The following is a 14,071-nucleotide window of genomic DNA, read 5'->3' on the forward strand; positions in this document are numbered from 1 at the left end:
GTTTCATGTACTATGGATTAAAATTTGGCAGACATATGCACGTTTTTTTTCTTCTAGATTTTATGTGCTTTTCAAAATACTGTATGTTACCGTGAGGTTTGTTTCATAAGTTGAGTCGCCCAAGGGAATTGTGCAGACTAATCCGGGTCTTGGGAAAAGTCAACTTTCGTCAAAATTCGGGGCATAATTTTTTATTTATTTATTGAGAGAGAGAGAGAGAGAGAGAGAGAGAGAGAGAGAGAGTTTCCTTGACATAGCAATTCTTGTCATTGAATCGGGAATGTGACGCAAATAACCGGAACAGACAACTTCCGAGATTATTTCCATCTGATTCGTGTGGTAGTGAAAATTTTGTTAATTTTATGAGGGAATACAATTATATACAAATTTAAAAAAGAAAGCATATTTTCCTGAGTTGCCACAGTTTATCACGTAGGGAATTTGTATCTGACTTCAGGTACATTGCGGGCGATATCAACCTAATGGAGTAAGCATTCCTGTCGATGGGAAAAAACAACTGGCATGCAGGTTTATGGTTGCATAATCAGGTCGAAAACATGTTGAGTCTTAAACCGCTCCATTAAAACTGGGGGAAAGAAACGGATATACGCAAGGAAAGCCAATCTGGTGTAGTCGTTTTAAAACCCGTCACACTTATTAGCCAGGCAAATTCATCCCCACCCCACCCCTCTCTCTCTCTCCCTCTCTCTCTCTCTCTCTCTCTCTCTCTCTCTCTCTCTCTCTCTCTCACACACACACACACTGAAGAGCCATAATAACTTCACAGCGGGTTCGGTTATTGATTGGCTTGCGAACAATAACTCAATTAAATTAAAGAAAGTCGGTTTAAAATGTTTTTAATTAAATAATAAAATTCATGTTCAAGATATGTGCAAACAACAAAAAACAAAAGAAACTAAAGAAAGAACAAACAAACAAAAACAAGAAATAAAAATGTATAGTATTTGCTTTTTTCCTATTCTTTAATTGAACTTGTATGTTATATAAAATTATTGTTTTTATATATATATATATATATATATATATATATATATATATATATATATATATATATATATATATATATATATAAACTGTAGATACTTAAGCTCCATATCCTTTGCTTAAGGAAATAAACCGTTCTTAACTAGATCATCTATGACAAATAATGTTGTCAAGAAATCTTTGATTAATAATCATTTAATGTTATAATGTTGTCACAGGTCTTGGTTTGTTTTCTTTCTTGCCTTTAGTTTCTAGGTCTACTTTAGTTCTGACTTTAATCTCGCACACATATTTGTCAGCGTTGCGCTTCAGAAAACGAAGAGCCTCTTTAACAACGTTTTCTTCCATAAGATGCTCATTTGTGGCCTTTTGAAAAAGCGGAAATGGCGTCACCGGAAGTTCGAGCAACTTTTGGTCTGGACTGAGGGTACATGCCACAACTGTCTTGTCTCTGACTATATCAATAACTTTGAGAATGCTTGTAAATCCACAAGGTTTGCTAGGTGGCTCGCCACAAAGCAATTTAAGAAGCGTAGGTTTGGTAAATGTTCCCATTCTTACAAGTGTGTCGATAGTGTAGGCGTATGAATATTGTTCCTTTTGTAGATGTTTTGATTTCGTTTTCTTTGCTTCGACGACATAAAATTCTCCATCTAGATCAAAAGGGAACAAGACTTCTTGACCGCTTTCTGATGTACATCTGAGGCAACGAAGAAGCGTTTTCTTAACGGTTCCCAGAGAGCCCATGTATTGAACATAATCTTCCACGATGGTTTGGACTGAAAATGTCCCGGGGGCGAGATCAACTTTGTCGTAGATATCATCTTGTTTTCCTGAAGAAGTGGGCGGAAACCTATGGAAGGCAGTGACGTACTTTGTCGACAAAATGACGGCGGGCATCACGCGAGCCACATTCGCTATCGTCTTCAAAGGTAAATTGTCTTCGTCTATAATACGAAACCAGCCTGGAAATGAAATATGTCACATTTATTTAAAGTGTTATTATCATTCTGATGAAATAGTAAAGTTATTCTAAAGTGAGAAAAAAAATTGATAAAGGTTTTTTTATTTGCTTTTGAAAGTAATGTTAGTATTTTATCTTTTCCATTTTCTATTCTTATCTATAGATGTTTTCTCAATTGCTTGAAATCCTCGTGTTTGCACCAAAATTGTAAAATGATAAGTAATAAGTGCCCTATTGAATGAAAGTCGAAACAGACACTAGTTTTATCGATAAATTGTGTCTGCAATTATATCATCCGTGAATTAAAACAGTATGTCCTCACCAACCCCAACCCTGTTCCGAAAAATAATTTTAGTTTAAATTCCCTTGTCTTTCTGAGTATCGACGTGCCATTTTTGCATTTATTTCTAGTCGTTCACATTACTAATTGTTAATACATATTCCTTGTTTAGATCAAGACTCGCGATTATCCTTGGTGCTAAGATATCGGTATTTCAAGTATCGACTGGTATTATTCAGCAGTACCAATAGTAGTAACCTGAAACTCCAGAAAACTTTTTTTTTGTTGCCTAATTTATAGTGGCTACACTTCTAATGCAGGTACGACGAATGATGTTTATCACATGACAACGTGTTATTTATATTAAGAAACGCAGTAACGCAATTCATGAACTTTCGTTATATTACACATATTAAACATTTTCATGTTTTCGCTGACAACAGCTTCACACTTCCGGTGCTCGTCAGACCGCTGATAACTAGCATCATCCATCTTAGTCGGAATCTCCTTATTTTTCCCATGTTGCATCGCGTCCAATATGCCGATTTTCCCCTTCATATACTACAAGTACGATAAATAAGACCCCCAATTATGTTTTGATGATACTGATGGAGGAGTTGTGGGTATGATGTAACCTGTTCGTACAAAGTGTAGTTATGCTGCATAAAAATCTTTTCGGAACACACATGAGAACGGTTTAGACACTTGCCGGCATTTGGTAACATCCATATCTAGCACGAAATTCAAAATGGCCACAGGACATATAGTTGTGTTGTTTCACTTGGATTTCCAAGTCGTCCAACAAAGGATTTGATACGGAAATATTATCTACATATTGCCAAAAGAACCCATGAACCGACGTTAACTCGAGAGACGCAAGAAATACAAATAAGTGTCTACAATGCACACGAATAGGTTGCTGACAGGTTTGTCTGCAAACAGTTCCTATATTTTATGAATAGGTGATATCATACCCACAAATCACCCATCAGTATGAACACATATTTGGGGGTCTGACTTACCCACAAATCATCCATCAGTATCAAGACAGATCTGAGGGACTGTTTTATCGTAGTAGTATACTACCTGCTTCACATTTCGCATTTTTAACTTAATCAAGAAACGATGATTGTACTAAGTTGTTTGGTATGTACATGGCCACGATATTAACTTGACAATTTAGGCCGAGCACCAACAAAACGCAATGCAGTGTGACATCATGAAAGCAACTTCATGACATGTTCGGCTTTCGAGACATCCTAATGTAATTTAAGTTCCGATAACTACATATGTTATGCATGTTAATGAATAAAATCAGTATTTATCTCCGCATAATACATATAAACTGACACTTTGTGCCCATTTATTAATTAAATTCGTAAAACTATTGAAGAATAATTGTCCATTGTCAATCTATGCATCACTGACACCAATGAGGACGCGTAGAAAAGGGGATATCATAGGCAAACTTACCTCCCCCCCACACCAAAAAAAAAGACAAAACCCAACCAAACAAGACAACAAACCTATTTAGAAAGATTTGGAAATGGCAGAGATAAACTCGGGTAAAAAAAACATGAAGATTCAGCTAAAAAAAGATGATTTCAACCCGGTGAATCTGCAACAAAAGTGACCAGTAATATGTTTAGACTTTTATCCTCATATATTTTTCTTTCTCTGAAAAATTAAACTATTATCGGCTACTGTGGGGCCCCGAGTGGTCTAATGGTCTAAAGCGCTCTCCGAGACGGATCAATGCCATCTCACCTCTCTTTGAGTGGGTTCGAGTCTAGGATTCGGCCAATGTGGGTATGTGAGAAAGGTTGCCATTTGCTTCTCGTGAGTCGGTGTTTCTCCCCGGGGTTTTCCCGAGTTCTTCCTCCACCATTAATACTGGCCGCCATGCATAGCCTATCGTGTGTTGAAAAATGGCGTTTAACCCAACAACAACAACAACGGCTATAAGCCGATCAGATGTTAATGGTTCATGGGAAATAACTCTTGAAGACTTAAATTGTGTCACGAAGACGAGCTATCACTGAGTTTGAAGTAGGCCCATACTTTCCTGCGGTATGGTCAATTTAAGAAGTGTGAACATTTTTCCAAAGCGGTTATCTTTACAAAAGCTATGATTCAGGCTTATCGGACCATTTATGCACCTTACTAATTCATAATCGTTCCACCTGTATACACCATGGATGAAATAACAAACTTAAGTTAAGTTTATTCTTTTTAAATATGAAGGATTTCAAAAGCATGCATTCAGGTTGATGTAAAGTATTTAATAAAAACTGCTTCAGTTACTGTCAGTAAAGACGGCGATTTTATTTCTACACAATAAAAGGGTGACAATGAAAGTAGTCAATCATTTCAAACTGACGTATGTCTTGAACATTCATTGTAAGATGAGTAACCATGCTGATACCAATCCATATCATGAACGTATCCGTGTGAAAACATGATAAAATCTCATCATCATATAAAACATTATAATTGCTATAAAAATTTTTTTGAAAGAACGTATCCCATATACATACATAAAATGTATATACGTGCATATATGCCGTCTGGCACAAAGTTCAGGGTGTCCTGACTGAATACAGTTACAGACCCAAGCTGACAGCATCTGTTTCACCATATTGCGTTATATCCTTCTTGGCCGCCCCATGTCTACTAGAAAAAAAAAATTAAATAAAAACGCACCAAATTCTTTGATATTAGATTTTTCCGTCTGTTGAATAATTGAGATGTATTGCGCATGAAATAACAGACAGGAACCGCCTTAGCAAACGCGGGGCCAGATTTCAATCATTTTGGTAGAGCCCACTGGATTTATACACGGGGCCCCCTGTGAGCATAGCTTTTGGAAATAAACTTTGAAACAAGTTTTATATGATACTGGACTTAAAATTTGTTCCATCGCTTTAAAATAACTTTTTCTCGCAAGATATATTTTAAAAATTTTTATAAGCGCCGGGCCCGATTGGGCAAAATCGGTCCAACCGGCCTAAGACCGGCCCTGCTAACAAAGCAATATTATGGCCATTATCGTAATGACCTTTCTTTCACGACAAGACTCACGTGCAAAATAAATGCATTCGAAACTTCTCGGTAAATCCCACGATTTATTATCTCGAATGTATGATAGCTACCATCCCAAAATATTCCGACTAGCTATTGAACTATTCATGAATTCGAACCACCTCGTATTGAATTAACCGAAATGTTACGAATATGTTTTTATCACAGGACAAATTACATTACCAAGATCAATCAAAGGCACATATGTGTTTCGAAGAAATATCCAGCGTGGTCAAAATATAATAAACGAGGACAGAAAGCGTATCCGATGTACGTTTCAAGCTTTGTATCGCTGGCGTGACTATGCAATTTCCAAAAGTTTCTTGACCTCTTGATGCTGATAAAAGTATTCGTTCGACTCTGTGCGCGATTGGGACACCATATATCGTAGAGTGGGACGATGAAAAGGTTATCGCTAGAGAAAGCATATTTGCCTACGATATCTTTTTATTTCAATACACTTAGAGACCAAATCTTATGCCATATAACGTGTATCACACGAGATAATATTGTCTTATTTATTGCATGTCCGCGGTTTATATTACTCTCTATTTGTGCCTGTTCCACAGCAATCGGATTTCTTCCGTTTTTGTTATCTGTCAGAGGCTTTCTTTTCAGTCGTATCATTGGATCAAATTCATGTTTTCACCTGGGTCATACGCGTTACTAATATGTGCCTCTTCCTCGTCATCCCAGTTTCTTTCTTTTCTTATTAAAACGTTGCATCATCTATCAGGGACACGCGTCGCTAATCAGTTTTGACTGTTGGTCTCTTCTCTCATCATAAGACAATTATACACGTACTGTAGACAACTGCGGGGTTCTATTTGAACAAGACTGTCATGATACACCATTTTTGAACACGTTTTGGACCCTTTTGAAGGCAGCTATTTCCAGAAGTTGAAGTAGAAGGAAGCTTTTTCCACCTCAGCCAAAATATTTTCCGGAAAATACAAGAAATGGGCTTCAGGTGAAGTATCAAAAGAATTCAGTGTTTGCTGTCAAATTACGAATGATCGCCGCATTGGCTTTTGTTCCGAATGAAGGTGACTTTGATGCCTTTGATGAACTGGCTGCACATTTGCCAGACGATGCAATACCTAAAGCTGCCTATTTTGAGGATGTGTATCTTGGAAGACCACAAAGACGTGGTCGCCCTCATCCATCATTCTCCATCGATATCAGGAACATGTTTAATGGTGCAGATGAAGAATTACCCAAAACAAACAAAAACTTTGAAGGCTGGCACCACATCTTCCAAGCTATGCTGGCAGTTCTCATCCAACCATGTTGAAAGTAATTGATAGCATCAAACGTGAACACTCACTTCATCAGTTTCATATTATGAAGCTTTGGCAGGTCATATACAACTGCAACCAAAAAAGGGCTACGCTGATGTTAATGTACGTGTTCTTGGTGTAATTCGTAAATATGATCAATGTAGCAGGATGTCTTACCTATTTGGAGTTGCATGCAACCTACATTTTTAGTACCCCTAACTCGTACTCATTTTTTAAAATTCGAATTTAACATGCACTGTTGAAATAATTTATAAAGCAGTTTACACCACATTATAGATAATCGAACTATTTTGTAGTTCCTGACACAGGACAATTTTGGATCGCAAGGAAAAGAATTGAATTCTGTGTTGAGGACTTTAGAACTTTAAAATTGCAAAAGTGGATGACACTTAGGAGTATACGCTGGGGATAACTGGAATTTAATGTAAGTCGCAACACTTATTTATTTGTTCTGTTGCAATGATTGCATTAGGTAGTTATTTGGTTCTCACTTCAAATTTGTTATTATACTTATTCGACTAAATGTTAGTCGTATTTGGTATGCATCTTCATATGCATGTTTGATAAAAGCACCTTTCTTATATGAAGACATCTGCTTGTTATTAATAGTGTAAGGCCTCCCAGTGCACCGTACTTACTTCTGGTTTTACTTATTTATTCAGTGTCTTTTATACAGGGAAATAACAATGTCCAGGGGTTAGATTTCCAGAGGGTAATTGACTCGGGGGTGATTGACCAGGGAATGATTGACCGGTGTGGGTGGGTGTAATTGACCAGGGATAATATACCGAGGGTAATTGACCGTGGGGTAAATGACCGGGGGAAAATTGTCCTGTCACCATTTTCGTGGAGCAATGATGACGAAGGTTAGTTATTTTTTTTTTGTTGTTGTTGTTCTCGCACTGATCCATGTTTTTTGTTTTGTGTCGCAATTCCACGTTTTGTTTCGTTGATTCCTCTAACCTTCCCCACGTTTTTGTAAGTATTTGGACAGTTATATGGTTAACGTGAGATGAATTTCCCCTTTTTTTTAATTTATATTTTCCTAGCATGGATTCATTTTTGTCTATTCGAAATTTCGTTCTTTTCTTCACTGTTCTTATACAGGCTGTCATAATAAATGCGAGCATGTTTAATTCTTTACCATTTAGTAATACTTGCAAACAGTTTAATTTCGAAAGTTATCCTCCCTCCATCCCCCTCAACTCTCTCTCTCTCTCTCTCTCTCTCTCTCTCTCTCTCTCTCTCATTGTCATATAGATCTATTTAGCCGGGGACTGCGTCCAACGTCATTTATCAACATTGATTGCACTTGACAACGCCAATCCGTGAAATACTAGTTAAACACAACCATTTGCTACCATAATTTAGAATATTAAAAAGAACAGACGATGATATCGACGTCGTACATACAGTATGTTGACATCCTGTTCCAGAAGAAGACCAAGTAACCAGATCTCCATGACATAACATTGATACATCATATTCTGACACTTCTGGCCAGAATTTTTTCGGACAACAATAACCAAACGATTGGATCAATCAGTTCAAAGTGGTATATTTTCTGTGGTACATTTTCTGTCAGTGTGGATTCTTATACAACAGTCGTTCCATAAGTATCATTTGATTTTGGCCACAAGGGTAAACGTTACCAATTCAAAATATTACCTTGACTGATTACGACACATCTGCGCTACGTTTTGCACGTACACACAGTGAGTGCACTTTGATTCAGGAAATATGCATATTAAGACATCCCTTTTCCTGCAGTTGCAAGTTTTAATCAACAAAGAAAACTCAAGATGTTCTCATTTTTAATCAACAAATACCTTATACCACTCAATGATCTATTGAAATCGACGGCTGATTTGTTCATTATTGTCAGAGACGTATGAAAAGACGTCAACATGCAACACAGATTACACTTCTATCTAGACTGTGCCAGTTTCCGGTCACGTGTATCACTAAATTTGATCACAGTCTATTTAAAGTTTGGCATGCATCAGAGCTAGCTAGGTTACAATTGGCAATAGACAGGTATACATACTTTCCCTAAAGAGAACACAAAATGAACATACACCAGTACGGACGACTGGGGTACCAGCCGGTTGTTCAGGGAAAACTTCGAAAGATGCACTTACTTTATATGAAGATCATGCAAAATATATTTCATACGTAGCAGAATGCTCTACATTTCAGTGTTGACTATGCCCTGACAACACTGTGGTGGGTAAATACATTTGCCAAATGGGGAAACAAAATCACCAGTCTTTGAAAATTAATTGAAATTAAAATTGACAAATTATTTTTTTGTCCTTGTGAGTTTTGATAATCACTATTCAACGACCCATGGCTCTGACGACAGATATGTCCGGGAAAATTACCACGATATGCGAGCTGCATGTAGTCAAGGGTGGGTGTCTTCTATCCCTGCTCATATTGTTCATTAAAGATCTTTGATAGAAAAGACATCCATACATCGTACAGAGCGAATAGACAACGTTCGTTCAACCTGGAATTCATACAGTATGGAGATTGGGTTTTTCTGGTGCAGAGAATAAAACATTTCCACTTTGTATGAATGACTTCCGCAGTGAGCTTGCTTGTTTCACTGTTTAATTATGGAGGAAGATCAGCGTCAGTATGTATCTTAGATACGATATGTATTTAAGCCTACTGCTCAAAGATATCCCATCATGCATCCCGGTAAAGGAGATGTTTACAACAATAAAGATAGTTCAAATCTTACGGTTGAATTTGAGTTCAACAGTTCTAGATCTTCCGCTCCGGTCATAAAATAAAGCCTGCGGAGAGTTCTTAACTGGCTCACTTCATTCCAGATCAGTCCCTTGTACAGTGTTCTGTGGATGGTTTTCTTCCATGGCATACTTCTGATTACTCGAACATATACATGTACACTCGGCAAGTTGCATTCCCTGTGTTTAGATTCAGTTCAGTCGGAAACAATCTGATTTCATGGCAAGGGGATGCGTACCGTAAGTTGATAACCAGAAAGAGGGTATTCGTCCATTTTCTTAAATAAAGTTCTTAGTTAAAGCATGGTTTTAGGGACACATCATTGACTTTTAAGTACAAATTCAAACAAGGAAGAGTCATTACACTGATCGTCAGTCATTTTATTTAATTGTGATAGAAGATTATCATAGTACTTTCAAAAAGTTTCTGTCGTGGGTAATTCTTTAGATCATATATGTCTCTGTTATTACCACACACACAATTAAAGTCAAATCTTATTGCCCAGCTACGCGCAAAGAAGTCTTGCTTGGAACCAGAGCAAAGAATGACGTCACGTGCTGTACACGTGGTACCATCCCTGTGAAAAGAATTGAATTATGTACTTTGTATATGAATCATAATACGTATAGAAACTCGGTTCCTATTTATTTATTCGTTTACTCATTAAATCAGTAATTATTATTCCTTTATTAATTTATTATTACTAAATGTCCATCTATCATTTATTTTCCTCATTTGTTAATTACTTCATTGCTTCTTTAATTATGTTATTCAGTAATGTCCTGCAGACAAAATTATCCAAATATGACTAGAAATAAGTTGTCTCGAATTGAAAAAATTTAAGCTGAAACGGCAATAATTGTTTCAGTAGCATGCGGACAAAATATCACTACAAGGGTAGCATTTTACACCATAAACTGACGTATTGTCAACTGCCTTGAGTTAAAGTACACTGAACTAACACTGACTGTCGATCCTTCTTGGACAAATGCGCCAAGCTCCCTCTGGAAAGTCCTTTTTGGTGAATCAGGCGGCCCAGCATATTTGCTTATCCCAAGATTGTTAAGGCAGATGTCAAGAGCTTTGCGGACAACGCAGGGTACCAAATCAGATGATGTAGAAGCTGAGGGCCAAACACTGCATCCAGACTTACTGACTCTCGTCTGCCTCATTGCTGAGTCATAAGTCTTGCAACTAAGTGAACTTGCATTAGACAGTCCTCTTGATGCTGTTGACGGCTTCCTTCTTGGAAGATGATGTGCTGTCTCCTAAACATGCTTTCTTTAGCCGTTGTAATAATATACTTCTTTTTATTGTTTTCGTATAAGGCCATTGGCCCAAGTGTAAAATTATACAATGAAGAAAATATATAAGCCTATATTTCTCATTTAGAAGTATGTGTATGGCAGCATCATTCTCATCAAACCAATCTTGATGTTCTCTTGTGGTGGGACTGCGGGTTTTGGATGCAGTTGACTACACAGTCTCTGAAAGATGTCCAGTTTGTATCGATTTTATCGCGTTGGCTGCACAGTTCTTCGATAAATGCCCGTTTCAGAGTCTCCTGTTTCAGTCTGAAGACATCGGGTTTTCGGGTACGTGTTAACCTTATGGTAGCCTGCTTGCCTGATTATGGATGTTGAGCTTGGTGACTATGACCCCGTAGTCAGTCCAGCATTCTGTACTTCTCATGGTCTTCGTCACACGGACATCCTGCATGTCTCTTTCCCTGACGATGACATAATCAATAAGATGTCAGTGCTTGGAGCATGCGTGCATCCAGGACGTCTTGTTGTGGTTTGGCATGTGAAAGGCTTTGTTGGCAATTAGGAGGTCGTGTTCATGGCATTTTCTAAGTAGGATCCATTGCTGTTGCATTTGCATTTGTCTGTTGAGTTACGTCACCTTTGTCTTCTTTTTAGGTTTTTGACCGCTAAAGTGGGATCCCCGTCAGCCGCAGTATGTTGAACAGGGTTAAGGTGAAGCAGACAATGTTTATGACCCTTTTTCCAGCTCCTTCTTCATGGTACGAACGAGAGCAGTGTGATCCTAAAAAGGGTTGCTCTATCAACCAGCAGTTGCCGAGTTCCACTGCTGGTTCGGTGCAGTGACAAGTGACCCTAGGCCCTAAGACGCCTGTATGCACATCTACAGCTACATTTTATAGTGTATCCACACCTGCTGCTTTGCTGCTCGCCCATCCCCATAGGATTTGAAGGTATCTGGTTGTGGGAGGGAGTACTGTTATTATTTGCGTGTGAGTTGGATTTAAGTGAGGGAATGCTACGCAGAGTCTCCCTTATTATCTTACCTAAGTCTGTCTAAATCAGTAACAAAACAAAAGGACAACATTTTGATTCCAGACTTCATATTTGGAAAAAAAAGTCACCCATCTAATGACCTAGCCTGGTACTATGCGAGTGAAGATTACTAGGCGTGGAATGTCTGACGTCTTCATTAATGTCTCTTTTGAAACACAGCAGCTAAACTGATTTTTGAAAAGCTTAGGCCTGTACCTGAATGTATTTTAGATATGATAACCTACCATCATGCTAAATGGTATGATGGTATCCTACTTAGAATTCTTCTCATCATATGTGTCACTGATTAAACTACGAACAGGCAGACAGACAGACAATCGTACAGGTGTGGTTTTATTTCAAAAAATATTTTCCATGTGCAACAAAGCTCCGCATAGGTTATATAGTGTATAGTACATGTATAAATATATTCGAACCCTCAACGTAAGTGAGAATGATACATTCGAATAAATAAACTAAAGGATGGTAAAAAATGATCCCATCATTTAGCCACGAATAAAACCGATCTACCAGCTTTATGCAACATCTTAGTCACTCATGAGTCAATTTTGAATTATAATAATAAACTTGGTTAAAATCGATGCTTCCTCTCAATTACTATTTTTGCAGAGTGTCGGATCCATAACCCAAGAGTTGCGGGTTGGATACCCACCTAGGTCAGACCAGATAAACTACAACATTGCGTCCTTGGGGAACGGGACTTAGTTCCCATTTTCTCGGCATGATATAGCTCAATACTCTGTCATTGGGATGTATAATTCAGTTGGCTTGTATGGAGGTTTAGTTTTTCATATACACAGTACCAACCTTTACTGGTATCTCCCTTGTATGAATTTACAGGAAAATGTATAGGGGAATTCTGCATACAAAACGGAACAAAATGAAACTGATAACTTTAGTTTCACGTTTCTTTAATGACACTTGAAGGGTGTCAATCTACGGCACAAACTAAAGCATAATTCACTCAAGTATTTATCGCGCGATTTTTGCTTTTGAGAGAAGTGTCCTTTCAAACAACTCTTGGTACCTAGCTTTTGGAAAAATGTTTAAGATGCACAAGAGAATATATTAATTGCTCTTTATAGATGTAAATGGATGGGTTGTATGCATTGACAGGAATTGCTTAATCGGTAGAGAGATATGGAATAAGGGAAATCCAAGGTTTGAACCCGCTCCGGAACCGATGTTTACCAATATGACATGAAATTATTTGTTATTAAGTCTCTTTGTTTCTCATAATAACTCAATGCATTAAAAAGTATGCTCTCTTTACATATGTATAGTTCTGTTAAGGAAATCACTTTAATTTTCTTACTGTTGTCACATAGGCATCGGTTTTATAGATTCAACAGAAACTATAATTTCATGGAAACCATATTTGTAAAGACAATACAGGGGAAAACAAAAAGCAAGAGGCCTCAGTTTTCAGTAGATTCTAACCACGTGTTTACATTATCACTATCAATCGTACACATATTAGGTCCGATAACTTTGTTATTCCGATACCTTGAAGTCATCCACATTACTTACTTGTTGATATCCATATCGACCGTTCTTTAGTATGTCTTTTAGGACTTATAGAATTGGTTACCAGCTTACCTACCTTTGTATTCCAAAGGTATGACCATCAAAGGACCTGTGTCCTTGGCCTTCGATTCTCGGTGGGACTTTGTATCCTCCACTCCTGAAACATTCTCTGCATACAGTTTGACTCCTTTAAGGTCAGTAAAGAGAATGAAGGGCTGGTTCATATCAAAAGTACCTTCTTTGACAGGTTTTGCCTTCCCATCGGAATGTATTTTAACTATCATTGGCAGATGCCCTTCATTCAGAATGTCCCCTAGTGGTTTTGGCCTCTCTGACCACTTAAACGGTAGATCCATTGAAAAGGTCCGTCCCTTTATTCAGCTCCTACGCACTTCTACCAATCACCATGCTCAAGTTCAAATGAAAAACAGAACCTGAATCAATCAATTTACATGCTGTATTTTGTTGGCTTAGCTGTGCTTCCTTCCATCCTTTGAACGTGTCTCTAAGGTCTTTCTTTTTAATCCAAAACGATGACAGAATGAGATAAATCAATCCAACAAGCTTGTATATGTGTATTTTACTGTTTGATTGATTTACATATTTGTCAATAGTTTAACAAATTCAATACCAGGTAAAAGCACAAAGAATACGCATACCCGTATTCATCTTCTTTGATGCATTCATACAACAAGAACTAAATAGAAAATGAATTCAAATTAAAAGCAACTTGGTTGGTATTTTCACCTCTATTGACAAAGTCTATACGTTCTTATTCATGCATGTGAATTCTCTATTGCAAACTTGTTCTCTTAAGTAAGTATAGGCCGTAAAG

The 14,071-nt window shown here is 37.6% G+C and overlaps 1 protein-coding gene across 1 annotated transcript; it reads right to left on the reverse strand.

The window, feature by feature from the left end:
- Positions 1-878: 878 nt before the first annotated feature.
- LOC149807523 (uncharacterized) lies at positions 879-13,820 on the reverse strand. The gene is made up of 2 exons (XM_089941362.1): positions 13,313-13,820; positions 879-1,970 (listed from the first exon to the last, which is right to left on the reverse strand). Exons 1-2 carry the CDS (start codon positions 13,590-13,592, stop codon positions 1,207-1,209), a joined length of 1,044 nt encoding a protein of 347 aa, XP_089797488.1. The 5' UTR covers positions 13,593-13,820; the 3' UTR covers positions 879-1,206.
- Between the last annotated feature and the right edge of the window lie 251 nt (positions 13,821-14,071).

This window comes from Sinohyriopsis cumingii, chromosome 1 (genome assembly GCF_028554795.1).
Source record: "Sinohyriopsis cumingii isolate HCF-2022 chromosome 1, ASM2855479v2, whole genome shotgun sequence".
NCBI classification, from domain to species: domain Eukaryota; kingdom Metazoa; phylum Mollusca; class Bivalvia; order Unionida; family Unionidae; genus Sinohyriopsis; species Sinohyriopsis cumingii.